Raw genomic sequence first — 17706 nt, 5'->3', positions numbered from 1 at the left:
ACCCTGAAGTTAAAAAATGCCTTTAAAACCCTTAGAACTTAGTAAATGCAAGAATGGTACACAGCAATACAGAGCCAGCTTGCTTCTCTGGTAGCCCCTGACTTGCCGGTACCCACATTTTCCCAGACTCCCCCGGAAGGCTGCGAAGGTACCTTGTACTCTCGGTTGGCATCCGACAGCTGCCAGTTTGAATTTGGCACGCCCATCCTCTCATACTCCTTAGCGAGGTCAATGAGCTGCCAGCCCTGCTGCCGTTCTAAGTCGTTTTGTTTGGGATTATAAGAGAATGCGTAGAGATCTTCATATTTTGCTATAGCATATAAAATACATAAATGTTAAAATGCCAATTGTGAGACTTAATACACCACAAATAAAAGTAATTTTCAGTTTTACCCCTCCATTTTTTCCTTAAAGTCTTCAAAGATATGGCTAACACAAGAACATATTTGAACCAAATATTTTGTTCTCAGTCTGAGATTTAATTTACATCATCAGTAAAAGCTAATAAATAATATAAGAATTATACATTAAATACCCTACTGCAAAATTTCCTTTTCTTAAAAGTAAAATTTGAGAGACACGAATAGACACTTCCTACCATTTATCCCAAATGAAATGTAAAACTGACTAATGATGTAGTGAAAAACTGGAGGTAGCATATGGAACATGAAATTGTGTACATACTCCTACAGTTTTGACCAAAAATGGCAAGGCGCATTGGTCCAGAGAGCATTTACTTCTGAACAACGACAGGCCCCTGAAGTCCCAGAAGCATCTTTACCATAAGATGTGGCCTAACCTGGGACAATGGGATAAATGTCGTAGGCTTCACGTGTTAGGAGAGAAGCGTGAACGCGGACCCGCCCCTAGAGGACTGCGACCCAGGTGTTCAACAACAAGAAGGAGCACCTAGGAACTGCTGTGCTTCGTCCCCCTGGAGAGATCTCCGTAATTCCAGTCGTGTTGGGGGAAGGAAGCTTCCAGATCCCTAAGGCGCAGCAGTGCTAAGACCCTGGTGAGGGCCTGTGTCCTCCTCACTCCCACCTCAGCTAAAGCAGGATTCATCCTCTTTTCTCTCTGCTCATCTCCCTTATGCTCCACTCTAGTCGATTAAATAAATTAGTCCCCCTGCTACCAGAGGAGCTTGATCTTCCTTAATTTTTCATTTAGTGATCAATTTCCAAGTCATTCCCTTGGTTATGGGACACTTAAAAACAAAGGCTGTGCTACTGGGTACCAACAGATTTTAGAAACATTAATATAAATCTAGTTTTGAAGTCTGTACTATAAACGCTTCGTGTTGTCCTTACCATCACCCATGCTTCGGAACCCATCCTCACGACTCCGATCTCCTGTTTCTAATTACTTCCGGGCCAAAACGTTTAGAATAGGGTTCATAAGAACCTGACTTAAGAATAACTTAAAGTATAAAATAACAATGAGATATTAAATAAAGGCCCTTAGATAATCTGTCTCGAAATTGAGCAGGTCAGCTTTGGGCTCCAAGAACAGTACCTTGTTTTGACAGCTGTAGCAAAGAGTTGTAAATGTCATGGCAATCTCTTTCTCTGGGAACAATGAAATGCACAATCCTGAAGTTCTTGCACTGAATCACAAGTGGGCACCCAGAAGTCGTCAGGGCCAGTTTCTCTACTGAGGCAATGTGATGGTGCAAAATCTACGGCATGAAAAAAATGTTTGACTGCCATTATTAAAAACCGCTAAATATCTTATTCTCGCCACAGTTCACGAATGTTAGAAATGCCCCCTTTGAATGAAGTCTCCAGAGTTATATACTACAGATTCACACTCAAAATTTTTAAATGCCAATGCCCAAGCCAGAAATGTGCTGATACTCTCTCCATCACTCCACATTCGATACGTCACCAAACCCAGAGAACTGCATTCCCCAAAGGCGTCTGTGAGCTGCCTACTTCTCCCCATCTCCTGTCCCTCCCCCAGCTGCGAAGCTCTCGCTGGTTCTCACCTGAATTACTGTAAAGAGCCCCCCTAGATGCTCCTTCCGTAGCAGTGGCACTCAGCGTGGCACAGCTGTGGACGAGTTTCCACTTCTCAAGTCTCGTTTCAAGTCCCTCCCCACATAACTGAGTTCCAACGACAACAGCCTTCTCTTGGACCCTCGGGTGAGCCCGGCGCCTTCGCACACACTCCCAGTGTCTCCCCTAACCGGGACCCTGCAGCTCTGACTCCTCACTTGGCTCCCTCCATTTTCCTAGTGATTATCAACCTACCCTTTTCCTTCACATCGCCTCGTCCACGTGTGTCACGCCACCCACCAAAATATTTCCGAGATATGTTAACAACGTATACTTAGAATGCAAACACAAGCTTTTAGAAGAAACTAGAGGAGAAACTCTATGACCTTGAGGCAGGGAAGAATTCTTTAAGTCATAAAACAGCAGAAAACATTAAAAAAAATGAAAAATCTATTATGCTAAAATTTTACATTTTAACAGACTCAAGACAAGCCATGCGCAGGGAGAAGTAATGTACAACACACGTACCTGATGAAACACAGACGCCAGAACGTTTGGAAAATCAATAACAGGACAAACGACTCAACAGAAAAAGAAAAGGAAAGCTAAAGCCAAAATATCTGAAAGTAAGGTCTCCTTGTAATCTGCAAAATCATGACTACACACCCGCCAGCTAGGCGAAAATTTTAAAGATGACACTATCATGTGGCCGAAGATGACAAACGATGTGTCACACTCTACTGAGAACATGTTCAATCAATCCCTTTGGAGCGGTGGCATATTAGTAAGGGTGACTCTGCACTTATCTAAGGCCCAGTAATTTTACTCCCAAATAACCCCAGGGAAACTCTGGCACACATATGGGAAGAAACATATACAAAATATCCATTACTGCACTGTTTGTACTAGCAAATAAATAAATTAACACTCTAACTTCAATTTGGTATGAAAATACTATGGAATATATGCCGTTTGATCTGTTAACATAAACCTATATTATTTAGATTTTAAAAAATTAAAAGGAATAAGTAGGTATTTTATTATTATATATGCAGATAAACGAATCTTTCTGGTATTCTACAAAAGAATTCCATATGGTATTATTGTTTTATTAGGAGGGAAGGAAGAAGTGATCAGGTGAGTGAAAACTTTTTGGTTGAGACAGGCAACTGATTGAAATTTTTTGTATGTGTTCAAAATAAAACACCGCAATAGACCAAGTCCATTATTATAAGTACAGTAAATAGAACGGCAGAGTTCCTCCTTACCCAGGTTTCCTTCTGGTGAGAGTCTATAAATAACAGGTGTGTGGCCGTAAGGTACAGTGTCCCTGTCAATGACTTGTTGCTGGTACTGAATCGGTCAAGTAATTTCACTTGCTCAACCTAAAAAAAAAAAAGATGTTATTCTCATTTCAAAGGTAATATACATTCTTCTTCTATTATCCCAGGATTTAAATGTACCATCTTCAAAATTTTTCCTTCTTCTGTCAAAAATATGAGTTGATTTAACGCTGAATGTTAAATATCACATATCTTGAGGAATACATAAATCACAAACAACAAAGGTACTATTTACAGTTACAAATACGACCAACAGAGAAGAAACCTGTAAAAAATATTAACACACATATTAAGGTGAACGGGAAGGAGGGGTGCGGTATAAATAAGCAAAAGTGTTTTCTGTATTCAAGAGTCAATATATTTTATTTCAAGTTGGCGAGTCAAGTAGTGAATATATAAGGTTATTAGGTAGAGTTACGAAGAAAAATCAAATCAGGAAATAGCTACATGGTGGCGAATCCCCACTTATTCTCCTTACCACTCCACCCAGGACGATGTTGCGTGTCCGGCTCTGTGCTTCTACTCACTCATACCGTCCTCCCTTCCTAAAACAGTCCCTTCTGTCCGGCTAAGCACTAAGTGTTCTTCAAGGCTCACTGATGGCATCTCCTCCCAGGAATCCTTCTCAGAAAATCAATTCCTCAACCTCTTAGGTCTGTATTTCCTAGGGGCTCTGAGACCCCCGGCCTGGATTACGTCACATGCTGCTTCTGCATCCTTTCAGGGCTGAGGCAATGAGGTACACAGCACGTCTTCATTAACAGTGGACGTGGATGAGCACACACACACACACACACACACACACACACACACTCGAGGCTGCCACTGGAGAGCGGAACTAGAGCTGGCCAGGGATGTACAGGGGACCACTATTTTGAAAAAAACAGTAATTATTACTATCTATTCTTACGGGGGAGGGGGTAAAATAACTAATACCAACTCAAAAATTTCCATCCACAGTTACAGCACTATCCATTATAGAGCCTTAAATTGCGTATGTCTTCAAACAGCTAGGTAACCATTATCTCATTAATTCTATACTTTCCCCCCACGTATATTTTCTTTTCCCTTACTAAATTTGAAGAAAAAATGCCCCCATTTTGAAGTTATGATTTCCAAAATAATCAATAACCATATAAAAGGTTAATTAGCGGCCCCTTCCAAGAAATTTAATTCCATAGGAAGTTCTTTTACTTATAACAGCACCTGTTCGAATAAATTAAAATTTAAATGTAAAACTAAAATATTTGTTTTTGATACAAAACTCTACTTGCAATGAATTGTAACCCTTTCCTCTGGAAACTCAGAGACATGATCTACTTCATACAGCTCAGACCTGACAGTTGATGTGACATACAAAGCTGTAAGATCTTTACACTTTGTCCCTAAGGCAATAGGAAAACTTCCTTCCAGAAATGTCCTTTGATAGATGATCAGATAAAGAAAATGTGGTATGGGTATAGAATGGAATATTACACAGCCATAGGAAAAGCTGAAACATTGCCATTCAAGACAACGTCGATGGATCCTGAGATAATCACGCTAAGCGAAATGAGTCAGACGGGGAAAAGTGGAGAACCATATGATTCCACTCATATGCGGGACATAAAACTGAAAGCAACAAACGAACAAGACATACAAAAACTCACAGACACAGACAAGAGCACAGCGGTTACCAAGGGGAGAGGGGGACGGGGAGGAAGACAAGAGCAAAGGGCATCAGGTACGTGGTAACGGAAGATCTGACTTTGGGTGGTGACCACACCATGCAACATACAGATGACGTACTATAGAACTGTATGCATGAAATCTATAAGACTTTATTAACCAATGTCACCCCAATAAATTTAGATTTTTTAAAAAAAAGCTGAATGAAGATATCCCTTGGAGGTCAACGTTATTTCATAGTTTAGGACTAATTCTTCCTGAACTAAAAATCTAACTTCATTATACCACACATTTCACATCAAAACTTAAATTTCAATACCTATAAAACAATAGGATCAACTACTGTTTGCTACTTTTGAACACTACAGTTTGTTTTTTTTTAAACTCCATCTGAGGTTTTTAAATCCGAGGATTTTTAAAAGGTCACAAATATATCTTGCGCTTCCTTAAATAACAATTCTCTACAAGGCAAACAACCCTCTGCACACAATCATCTCCATGCAATCCCAGCTCTTTCATTTGGGTTTTACCTCTTTTGCCCATCCCCAATCTCCTACTATTATTCTTCAGGGCTCCACCCTCTGTAGGCAATCTTATCCAACTTTCATTGTTTTCGTCTGCACGTTAATAAGCCCCAAAATCGTATGACCAGCTCTGATCGCTCCTGAGAGATTACTGTCTACTCTACGTATAATGATTCCTGACAGTAGTGAGGTATTGTATGCCCAGTGCCATGATAACTTCTTATTATTTATTGTAATTTTGCAATGCTGCTCCACCTTGGATGTCTTCAGAGTCATGTTAAGCATGCTGAAAATGAAACAAATTCCCCCTCGCTCACAAGTAAGTTCCTAATTCTGTATTTCTGATCCGAGTTAATGTTACTCCATCCTCATCTAGTCATCCACACTAGACATCTGGAAATCATCCTACATCTTCTTCTCAACCCCCAATATTCAATGAATCACCAATTCCTACCAATTCTAGAGCCTAAATATTCTTAAAATCTGCCCTCTCCACCATTTAAGCAGTTCCTGCATCAGAAGGAAGTCGCCTGCTCACGTCTCTGTCTCTCCCATTAAGGCCGCAACATGTCCCGGAGCGAGGACTGTCTCTTATTTACGTCTGAGTAAGAGATGGCTAGTAGAGCATCCGACACAACACGTTTGCTGAGCTCGGGTGAACCGCCACAAAGGTACTTCCCATGCGGAAAGCGGAAGGGGCCCACAATCTACCAGCGGTCTCTTTTGCTGAAATCACCAAGGGATTTATTTAGTAAATGGAATTCTTCTTTATAACACACCACTCTCATTTTTCTCCGCCTCCTTTTCCCTACACCAGAGGTCCCCAACCCTCCAGGACACAGACTAGTACTAGCCCGTGGCCTGTTAGGAACCAAGCCACACAGCAGGAGGTGAGCAGTGGGCAAGCGAGCGAAGCTTCATCTGTATTTGCTGCCTCAGCTCCGCCTCAGATCATCAGCCGTTAGATTTTCATAGGAGCACCGGTCCTTGGTGCCACCAAGGTTGGGGACTGTTGCCCTCCACAGTAGATGAACAGTAGATGCTCATTCAACAATTCATAAATAAATGAACTTAAACAGACGAATTACTAATAGAGTATACGGTGATAGTTCATGTTTGTTTGTTTGTTTTTAAATATATGTGTGGACTCAGTCCTCTATTCCTACCCCATTACCCAATTAGCTCAAAGTCGCTCTTCCTTTTGAGCTGTAGTTCTGGCTGGGTGTCTATCAAGATTGGAAATTCAGCTAAAAATACTCTTCACAACACTATAGACCTAATTTTAATAACCACAATTACCTGAAATTTCCTTTGTTTGAGTTTTCATTTTGGTTACCTAGATACACGTTCCAAAGCCTAGCTACTTACTATTCATTTGAGTCATCTCCGAAGCTTTGCCAAGTACAAATCCCAGACCCCGTCTCAACTCCACTCACCCGCTCAGGAGCTGGACGCAGGGCATCTGCATGTTGAAGAGGCTCCCAGGTCACTCTAGCGCCACCAACACTCCTTCTAACTGTAACTCCAAACTAGTCCCTCCGGCTCTTAACTCGCGTTAGGTGGGTTCCTTCTCCACCTTTGTGCTCTCTTCTCAGGCAGGTAAGGCCCCAGCTAATCTAATCCTCCCACTTCACAAAGAGCTTGTTTCCATGGTGGGCCTTTAAAACGCACAACTGCGTTACGTGTACGCGACACACACTCCCACACGCACATCCTGGAAGAACACGGGAAGAACGTGCACATTGACACAGAGCACCAGGAAAGAGAATTTGCTAATTCATTCATTAAAAACCGACTCTCCCCCTCCAGGGCTGCTGTCAGATTGGGTGATAAACGCTGGTACTCCGCCCCGTGCCTGCCTGCCGAATAGCAAGCAATCGAGTGCGCAAATTAATCACCACAGCTGATAAGCTGATGAGGTAAGTGGAGCCCTGATGGGTCTCTGTATTAAACTACTGTCAAGTTCAAGTGGAGAAAAGAAGGAGGTACACGATTTCAAAAGCAAACTTGATATTCTAACATCCTCTATAGTGAAAAAAAAATACTATGTTTTCCTACTGTAAGTGTTGAAAGCAAAAATTAAAACTTGACTAATAAAGAGAAAGTACAGAATTCTCAGAAGACATAATGTAAAGGGGAGGGGCTTAACGTGTTACCTGATACAAAGAAACAAGACTAAGGTAGAAAAAAGGACACAAAGGGAGAATCCTAAGCACAGCAGTCCACGACCAGACACGGTTTCCAAGAAGACCTTTCTTTCCAATGGCGATGTGGAGAAAATGCTGCGTTAGGAAGAGACTGGCGGTGGGTAACCAGGTAAGAGGCTAAGTAAGTTATCTAGGGGTGTCTGGGAGAGCTGCGGTAAGGGCGTAGACTAAGTTGCAACACACAGGGCAAAGAGGAAGCTCATCCTGAGATGCTAAAACTGATGTGAAAAGGAAGGAAGGAAAAACAGAGGCTTCTAAAAGATGCTAAGCTCGTCCGACTGGTTGCCGTCCATCAAAGGAAATGTAAGACTGGGAGAAAAGAGTCCACCTTGCCCATCACAACTTGGGGATTGTTCACTGCCTTCGTAAATGCGAACTTACATGCCACCCAAGAAAATATGACAGAAAATCATTACATGATGTTTCAATACAGCAATTCCATACGGATGTGACAGATAATAAAATTAATCTGAAATCATCCCAAAACATTGATTTAGTACTTGTTCTGGAGGAAGTAAGAGAATTTCTGAGAAAATATACTGATTATTGCGTGTTTTGCTGCAAATTCTAAGATGAATTTTTTTAAATAAAGGAAATCAGATCTTTTTCTTTGCTGAAATCGTCACACACATTTCAAACTCGAGACTTCGCCAGTCTCTAAACACCAGCTGCTGCTTCGTATTTCCCCTTTTCGCCAAGGAACTTAAAGTACTTTCCAGACGTTGCTCCGGGTTTTTTCCAGCGTCGTCTTGGAAATGTTTTAAGTCAGATGTTGAGGAAGCATCTACAAGCCTTTCAGGTCACTACACGGAGGTACTGCAGAAAGTGTCAGGATCCTTTAATTACAGGTATCGCCAAGGCAAAAAGGAAATTGGGGGAGGGGGAAGACATCAGGGGAAAACAGAGAAGAAACGAAGAAGAAGAAAATGGAACAGGGAGAAGAGAACTGGAGGGTGTGGTCGTTTGGTGAGGATAGGAAATGCTAGCAAGTTACTTTAAGGGCCATTTAGTTGACTTGCTGTCAACTCCGGGCCTGCACTAAATATACCCCTGATGGTCTATACAGGAAGTTTGAATTTCAGCTGATTATAAAGCAGGAAATGAAAAACACAGGATATCACACATACACAGAATCACAATCAGAAAATTCAGATCTTTATCTGCTCCCAAGAGACAAAAGTGGCCTCTGGACCGGAAGGGACCACTGGCCTTCCACAAAGTCCTGTGGCCAACAGCTGTACTCACTTGACAACTACATGACATCGGCTATGTAAGGACGAAGTGTGCCCTCAAGCCCTCTCTATGGAGACACCCATTTGAGCCTCTCACAATCATTATTCCACACTCGGAGTCCTTATACCTTACCAAGAATTAGCTATCGAAAAGACAGAGCCCCCGTGAAGTGGAAGGTAAGCATCACAGGGCAGAGATTCTTATCTTGTTTGGTCCATGTCTCCCCAGTTCCTACAACAGCTTCTGCTTGCATAAGTCGCCAAATGAAACAGAACATAAATCCTGGGGCACTTTTCTGACCTACCCTACTTCGCTCTCCTGCAGCGTTGGACGCAGTTGACATTCCATGAATCCCTTCCTGTCCCCACTCCCTAAAAGCAAAGATTCCACGTTTCCCTTCGGGCTCTACGTCCCCCACTCTAACCTTCCACTGTGCTGGCTCCTCTCTTACTCTGCTCCAGCCACACTGGTCTCCTTGCTAGTTGTCACCAACCAGGCACGCCCGGCCTGCTGGGACGCTTCCCACCCCTCCCCCACCCATTTAAGCCAGCCCACTCCCTCACCTCTCTCGGGTCTGGACCTCCCTAACTACCCTATTTCCAACTGTCCCCCCCACCTGGACCCTGGCACCCTCCACAGCATTTACCACCTTCTACCATACTATATATCTGATTTACTAATTTTTTTATCGTTATGTCTTTCTCAACTAGGAAATGAGCTTTATAACGGCAGGGCTTTTTGTTTGGTATTAGACAGGGAAGACTGCTTCCTCCGCTTCCCTGATTCACCACCCCCATTTTACCCCTAATACTCTATCTCTGGCTCTCCCTCCTCTGCGTATTCCCAGGGTTCTCCCCTTCACACTCTTCTCCTGAGCCTCTTCGTATCTTGCATAAATTCACCCACAACAGGAAACGTCAATGATTACCTAAACACTGACGACCCCCAAATCTATTTCTCTGGGCCAGACCTTTGCCCTAACTCTACACCCTCATAATCAGCTACTTACTAAACAAAACCCTACCACTGAGTTCCTCTCATCGGCCCCCTCCTTTCCACTCCTATTCCCACTGCCCATCTACCTCTCACCACCCAAATCTCTTGACTACATAATTACTCTGCGAGGCAGGAAAGTGTAATGGTTAAGAGACCATTAACTGGTACTGGAAAGACCAGGATTCGATCTCCCAGCTCCCCCTCTTCCCCAGGAGGGCTAGCTGTTGAGTCAGGGAGGCCCAGTTATTTTATTTGATCTCTGCAAGTCTCTGTTTTCTCACTTGTTAGTGAGTCCAAATGGTACTTTACTAGTTTGTGGGGAAAAGCATTAGGTGCTCCTCAAAGTCTACTGGCTCATATTTCAAAGACAGTTAAAATAATATCACTTTCTCCTTGTTCTTCATTCATTCTTAGTTTTGCATCTCCTTCACCCTTTGTAACAGATAACATATTTGTGTACATACCTGTATGATCTCACATTCTAATGACAAAAGGGGGTAACAAGCTAAGACGAACTGGGTACTACTTTCAGAATAACTCAATTTGAGCTCTAGTGGGGTCGGATTTTCATGGGACATTCTATTCTTTAACACACTCTTCCGTCTTTCATACGGAACTGAGCCAAACATTCTTCCATTTCATTCTGTAAACTTCCATTCACAAACAGCACAAAATTCGACATCAATACATGATGTCAGCCAAAGTATGGGAGCCTGGCAGAGAAAGAGAAAGCCTGTCTCTGCATACTTCCCGCCGTTTCTTGGCAAGCCTACTCGTTATGACAAAATTAGAGCTCGAAAGGATAGGGAATAACTACGCTGTTCACGATGACAGCTCGGAGATGCTCCTCCAGAAATTCAAAGTCGACTTGACCTTTTTATTGATGTTATCCAGTTAATAAACCAAATGTGACCAAAGCAGGATGATATATGTGTTCTGGAATCTTAGACTTATAAAGCCACTTTATTAGTATTCCTTAACATACTTTATCTGATAAAACTCTTAGGCAAAATAATATACAAAAAACAATACCATGAAATATTGTTTACTTATGTCCAGAAGAGGTTTGAAGAATATAAAGCTCTTAGAGAGTTATTTGGATTTATGAATTAATATTAATATATTTCTACAATTAGATTAAAACTAGAGAGGCAATGGAAAAAACTATTACATAGTCCTTGGAGTTAGACAAACCTTGGTTTAAATCTTGACTCCAACCCACATGAGCTAACTGGACAGATTGCTTACACTCACTAAGCCTATTTCCTCATCTGTAAATGTACCCAACTGACAGGGTTATTTAAGAGATTACTGATAATTTTGTATGTAAAATTGTGAACTAACACTATAGTTTGCTATGCTGACATATAGTTACTACTTTTCAAATACAGTGGACCCTTGAAAACGGGTCTGAATGACGTGGGTCCACTTATAGGACGTTTTTCAACAAACGCCTGTACTGTTTTCAACCTATAGTTGGAAGTTTGTGGATGCAGAGGGCTGACAGTGTGCATTGATCTACGCCATTTTATGTGAGACCTGAGTAAGTATCCATGGATTTTGGTATCTGTGGAGGGTTCTGGAACCAATCCCCCTTTGATACCAACCAAGGATAGGTAAGTTCTGAGGGAGTCAAAAGGCATACAAAGATTTTCAACTGCACAAAGGTCAGCGCCCCAAACTCACAAGTCGTTCAAAGGTCAACTGTACAGCTATCTGAACAACACGGAATGAATCACAAGTTACACAGTTCTACTCCACAGTCAATTCTTGATCATAGTGGCTAAACCACATAGCGTTCAGAACAACTAAATAAAGTAATTCATTTTCAGTTTGTAATGCTTACAATTATTTTTGCAGCAAATTAACTATGTCCAAGTGAAGGCTATGCATAATAGAAACAAAAAGTTGGCTATGTTCAAATCAATCTTTTAAGTTATGATTTAAGAAAATATAGCCCACACAACAATGATCAGAACACATGATGAGGTCTATGTCAACTGCGCTCACTGTTGTGTACCCAGTGTCTGCACAGTGCCTAGCACGTAACAAGTACGTTGCAAATATTTGTTTAACTGCAGTCTACAGGCACTAAAGATTATTCCAGGGTAGAAGTGGACCAATGCTAGAAAAATAACCTAAAGCAATAAAGGAGCACACTAGCGAAATAATTTGAATAGAAAACTAATCAGAAATCTTTTAGTCTTTAAAAAGTCATAAAAGGATCTTAACTAAACCACCAGCACGGACTCACCATAAAAGGGTAAGACTAACTCAAAAAATTAATTGAAGAAAGTCCATCGACTGGTATTATTTAACTAGACCAAGTGAAAGTCACTAGCAATAACCTTAAGGAAGTCAGAGGAGCTACAACTATACAAATAAAAACAAAGATAAACATTCATCGTAAAATTAAAGCAGAAAGGCTTAAAATAAGGCAAGGGATCCTAAACATTTTCCAACATTTCATTCACTCTTACCATCCTCCTGGGAATAAGGCTTGTTCTAATCTAATTTATTAAACTCGGTTCACTGTTACTGTTTTGCTGTTGTGTGCTATGTGTGCACTGTAGCGTTATGGCAGATGCAAAGATCAGTTCTGTCTGGTACAGAGGGAAGTCATGTCTGGAACCTTGCAACCAGGATCAGAACCTGATTCGATGCCTACTCTATGCCTCCTCTACATCTTGTACTAGGTTATTTACTTAATCACCCTTCTGTTTCCAAATTTTAGGCTCCAGCAACTTGAATTTTAGTTACTTTACTTTTCTTCGTTTAAAAAAAAGAGGGATTTTTTTTTAGTGCTAAAAACAAGCTCTAGTAAAAATTCACGCACACCTTAAAAAGGGTTGTGAAACATTTTAATGACATAGCTCTCAAACTCTCCGTAGAACAAATGTAGATGACCCATGTCTGCTATTTTCCTAAATGAACGGTATCTCTAGGATAAGCAGCGATTAACTGATGGTTTCAGCAAACAGAGTCAAGATGCACACTGGGTCCTCTTCCCAGCGATCTTAAAATTATGTTATTCAATTCTTCTGGTCTCTGTGTTTTCTCCATCCCAAAGTTGAAGTCTAAGTGAAATGCTGTTGGTAATTTGGTAATATTTTGATGTCAATTTCAATTTTTTTAACATTTGCAAAAGAATCATAAGACGTGTTTGTCCTCAGAACAATTGCCTTCCACACAGAAAAATGATGCATGGAATTTAATAAGCTCAATTGAAGAACAGTTCCACTAGACTTTAAAATCTGGGATAGCAAAACAGTTTTCCTTTCTCGGTAACTTTAAAATCTGGGATAGCAAAACAGTTTTCCTTTCTCGGTAACGCCTCTGTTTACTCCGAAGACAATTAAATGTGACCACAGAAAGGGAAACACCAAATTTAAACGACTGGAGACCAAGACAAGAAAGTGAGGTGGAGCCTAGTGCTCATCTCTCCTCCAAAACTTGAATCAAGACGGTGTGACACGGGGACAATTAAACGCGAAGAAAGAACAAGGAGAAGCTTATGCAACATCGTGATGTTAACTTGAGGACCCACCGGTTTTCCTGTCCCGGGCGGCGAAAGGCTGAAAGGCCCCGCAGCTAAAGCAGCCCCCATTTTGCCCAAGAACATGCACTGCTGAGAGGGCGGCGACCGATTTCAGGGGACTTAACCCCAAGCAGCCCAAATCATCCGCACCCCAACGCCTTGGACTGAAAGAGAGATCTTACTCCGCGGGTACGGGGAGCTCCACAGCCTGCTTGGCCCAAACCGGCCCTGCCCTCCCAGACCAGGCCCGGCCAGGCCCCCTCCCGAACGTTCCTCGGCCCCGTCGGGCCAACCGATCGCCGTGGTCCGCCGCCCCCGCCCGGTCAGCCCCGGGCCGGCGGCGAACGGCTCTCCCGCGCCCGACTACCTTGGTCGTACGGATGTGCTCCATCGCGAGGCGACGTTAGCCGGCGGCCCGCCTCACAGGCGGACCATCAGGCGACAGGACCTGGGCGGCGACGGCGACCCAGACCCAGCAGGAACTAGCTCAGCGGGCCAGCGCCGCGGTCCCTCCGTCCGCCCCCGGCAGCGTCCACCGCGCAGGCGCAGCCGACCCGCGCCGTCTCCTAGAAACACTTCCCCAAACTAGGCGGTGGCCGAGGGGGCGTGGGAGGGCGGGGCGGAGCTTCGGCCTGGGGAGAGCGGCGCCTGCCTCCTCCGGAGCTGCTGTGCATCCTACAGCGCCCCCTATCCGTGGAGGCCTCTATTGCTCAGCGGGCAGAGGACCGGGAAAGCAGCGGTCTGGACTTGCGCAAAGAGAATTTGGTGGGTGAGGGCGAGACAGGATGTCGCTGATGTCCGTCAATCGGCCCGCAAGAATCTATTCTGAGGAAATAATCAGATATGTTGTGTGGGCTTATTTGAAACAATCAAAATCTCCCATACTATGGGGTTCGTTATGTGCTTAATACCAGTGATAACCTAAATATAAAAGACCAAAGTGCAAGGAAACAAGCATTTATTCGAGGTCAAAAGAGAATAGCTGTTCGGGAAGCACTTTTTTTTTTCAGGCAGAAACTCAAATAGTGTTCAAATTAGGAGACAAAGGCAAGGAGTATTTATGGACATGGGAAGGGAAACAATTATATTATAGAAAGAAGGCATTTCTATTGGTGCTAATAAGCTACCATAGTGATACTTATTCTAAACAATGTTTTCAATTTTCATTCTAATTGTCATCAGTCCAGTAGTCATAATACGTGCTTTCTTATTATCTTTGCATATGATACAGTGTCGTTCTGGATACAAAGTCGTTTTAGGCCCAGTCCAAAGGTTATGGTGCCCTGTTTTAATAATCCAAAGATTCCTTAAGGCATAAAACACGCAAGGCAGTTCCTCTGGAATGGCAGCTCTGGCTCCATTTTAAAGTGACTCTGTTTATTACATTGTTACATCAGCATCCATTTAAAAGATGCTACAGCTCCTCACAAGTCAAACCTGAACAAACTGAAAAATCAACAACTTTTCTTAGATCTATAAGGAAATTGAGATCACAGGGTAAACCACTGCTCCCAGCTCCCAAAATCAGAGAGAGGGACAGGTGACTACAGAGAATCACAGATATCAGAGCAGAAACCCACAAGCAGAAACCTCCCTGGGAATCAGTGCCCGGCAGTTCCTTTTACCCAGTACATCACGTCTGGGTATCCAGGAAAAAAATGACAAGACATACTAAAAGGTAAAAAGCAGTTCGAATATGCAGAGCAAGCATCGAAACCAGACTTAGATATGGCAGGAATTTTGGAATTATCAAACAGAGAATTTAAAACAATTATGATGTGTATGCTAAGGATTCTAATGGGTAGATAGTTTGCCAGAGCAGATGGACAATGCAAGCAGAAAGATGGAAATCCTAAGAAAGAACTGAAAAGAAATGCCAGAGATGAAAAAACAAACAAAAAACACTGCTAATGAAACGAAGAATGCCTTTGATGGGTTTATTAGTAGACGGGACATAGCCGAGGAAAGAATCTCTGAGCTTCATGATACCTCAATAGAATTCTCCAAAAGTGAAAAGTAGAGAGAAAAAAAGATTGGAAAAAAAAAAAAAGGAACAGAATAGCCAAGAACTGTGGGATAGCTACAAAAGGTGTAACAAACCTGTAGTGAGAATATCTGAAGAAGAAAGAGAGGAACAGAAACAAATATTTGGAGCAATAATAACTGAAAAATTTTCCCCAAATTAATGTCATTTAATCCACAGATCCAGGAAGCTGACAAAACATCAAGCCGGATAAATGCTAGGAAAACTACATTCATCCTTAAACTATAGAAAAGCGAAGATAAAGAAAATAATCTCGAAGAAGCCAGGGGATTATTTATAGGTAAATACCTATAGAAAAGCAAAGATAACAATTATGTCTGACTTCTCTTCAGAAACCGTGCCGGCAAGAAGAGAGTGGAGCGCAGTATTTAAAGTGTTGATAGAAAAAAAATTCCACGAACCTGGAATTCTGTACCCTGTGAATTATCCTTCAAAAGTGAAGGGGGAATATAGGCTTTCTCAGACAAAAATGGAGGGGATTTGTTGCCAGGAGACCTGCCTTGGGAGAAACATTAAAGCAAGTTCTTTAGAAAGAAGGAAAATGATATAGGTCAGAAACTTGGATCCACATAAAGAAAGGAAGAACATCAGAAGAGGAATAAGTGAAAAAAAAAGTATTTTTCTCGTTTTTAATTGATCTAATAGATAATAGTTCATTCAAATAATAACAGCAACAATGTATTTGATTATTTTTGTTTGTGGTATGTATAATATGTTTATGTATAAGTGCAATCAATGACGGCAATGATACAAGAGATGGGAGGGAGGAATTAGGATTTTGTTATTATAAAATACACTACAAAAAAAATTATACTGAGGAGTATTACATAACAAACATGTTTATACTGTATTATTGAGTGAAATGTAAGCTGGCTCTAGAAAGGTGAGTTCAATGTGACTGTATTTTGTAATTTTTATTTATGCAAACAAACGCCTTACATTTCTAGATGGTAGGATTACAGATAACTTTGTAATTCCTGTTTTTAGTGGTTCTCAGACTGGAGTGATTTTGCCATTAGGAGACAGTCAGCAATCTCTGGAGACACGTTTGGTTGTCATAACTGGGTGTGGGTGTGGGATACTACTGCCAGAGAGTGGGTAGAGGCTTGGTTGGCTGCCGGACATCCTGCAATGCTCCAGACACCACCGCCTCCACTGAGAATTATCTGGCCCAAGAGGTCAATGGTTCAGGGGTGGAGAAACCCTGCTCTAGGTTTTCCAAGTGTTCTGTACTAAGCACTTATCATTCTTTGTAACTAGAAAATGCTATTTTAAAAATACCATTTTTACATCATCTTTCTTACCATGTTTGGTGTTAGATAAACGTCCCTAACATCTAAGTTTCTTTTCTAATGAAAAATTTCATTTCGCTTTCCAGCATTTTGTCCATTTTTCTTACTCAAGTTGTCTTGGTGTTGCTTTGTTTTGTTTTGAGTGCCTGCTATGTTTCAGACAGATTGCCAAAGCAGTGGTGATGCTGACTAAACACAATAGTCTTTGTGGGGAAATCACCTACCCCTGTAAGATAAACATGTAATAAGAATAAAATTAGGCACCTGGAAACCAGTCTGGTTAGATTTTCACATCCAAAAGGAACACAAATCCTTCTCCTCACACCCTCCCAAAGAAATATTTAACACTATTGCAGGTCTTTATGGAAGACCTTTTGAGAAAGCAGAAGAGGATGAATTATATTGTATGACATACTTCAAGACTTCCTTAATAAAACCTCTTTTTATATTATTCTCCTCCAGATTTTTGTCATTTTCCCCATTCCTTGTTCCCATACAAGTTATCCTCACATCACAGGTTATCCTCTCCCTTCTCTTCTCTTGTCATTTCTCATTTTTTCTCTCTTACCAATTCTTTTCAAGAGGTAATAATGATGTTAGCCAACACCTATTATGCAATTATCAGGTGGTTGAAAGTATAAATTGCTTCACCTGTATTACAAGGAAAATACTACTACTTTCCCCGTTTTAAAGATGAGGAAAGTGAAACACAACGAAGTTAAATAACTTGTCCGACATTATACAACAAATAAAGCCTAGATCGTGATACAGAGCCAGACAATCTGATGACAGTCTGTATTCTTAACTATTCGATATTGACTTGTTTTTCAAAATCCATGTAAAAGTTCCATTTTGAAATGGTAA

At 41.6% G+C, this 17706-nt stretch overlaps 1 protein-coding gene across 2 annotated transcripts in view; it reads right to left on the bottom strand.

The window, feature by feature from the left end:
• The window catches only part of MTMR6 (myotubularin related protein 6), a 29948-nt gene extending 15857 nt beyond the window's left edge, over positions 1 to 14091 (bottom strand). Inside the window, exons 1-4 of one of the 2 annotated variants that reach the window (XM_016165139.2) lie at positions 13874 to 14091; positions 3266 to 3382; positions 1516 to 1678; positions 153 to 310 (exon numbers count right to left, since the gene is read on the bottom strand). In XM_016165139.2, the coding sequence (XP_016020625.2) occupies positions 153 to 310; positions 1516 to 1678; positions 3266 to 3382; positions 13874 to 13897 (462 nt within the window). In that variant the 5' untranslated portion in view covers positions 13898 to 14091. The remainder of the gene's footprint in view (positions 1 to 152; positions 311 to 1515; positions 1679 to 3265; positions 3383 to 13873) is intronic. The other variant, XM_036228447.1, reaches the window with a different exon arrangement.
• Between the last annotated feature and the right edge of the window lie 3615 nt (positions 14092 to 17706).

Source organism: Rousettus aegyptiacus, unplaced genomic scaffold, assembly GCF_014176215.1.
Source record: "Rousettus aegyptiacus isolate mRouAeg1 unplaced genomic scaffold, mRouAeg1.p scaffold_m13_p_11, whole genome shotgun sequence".
Lineage (NCBI taxonomy): Eukaryota > Metazoa > Chordata > Mammalia > Chiroptera > Pteropodidae > Rousettus > Rousettus aegyptiacus.
Note: the sequence above shows the minus strand (reverse complement) of the source record. Positions and strands in the feature narration are given on the sequence as shown.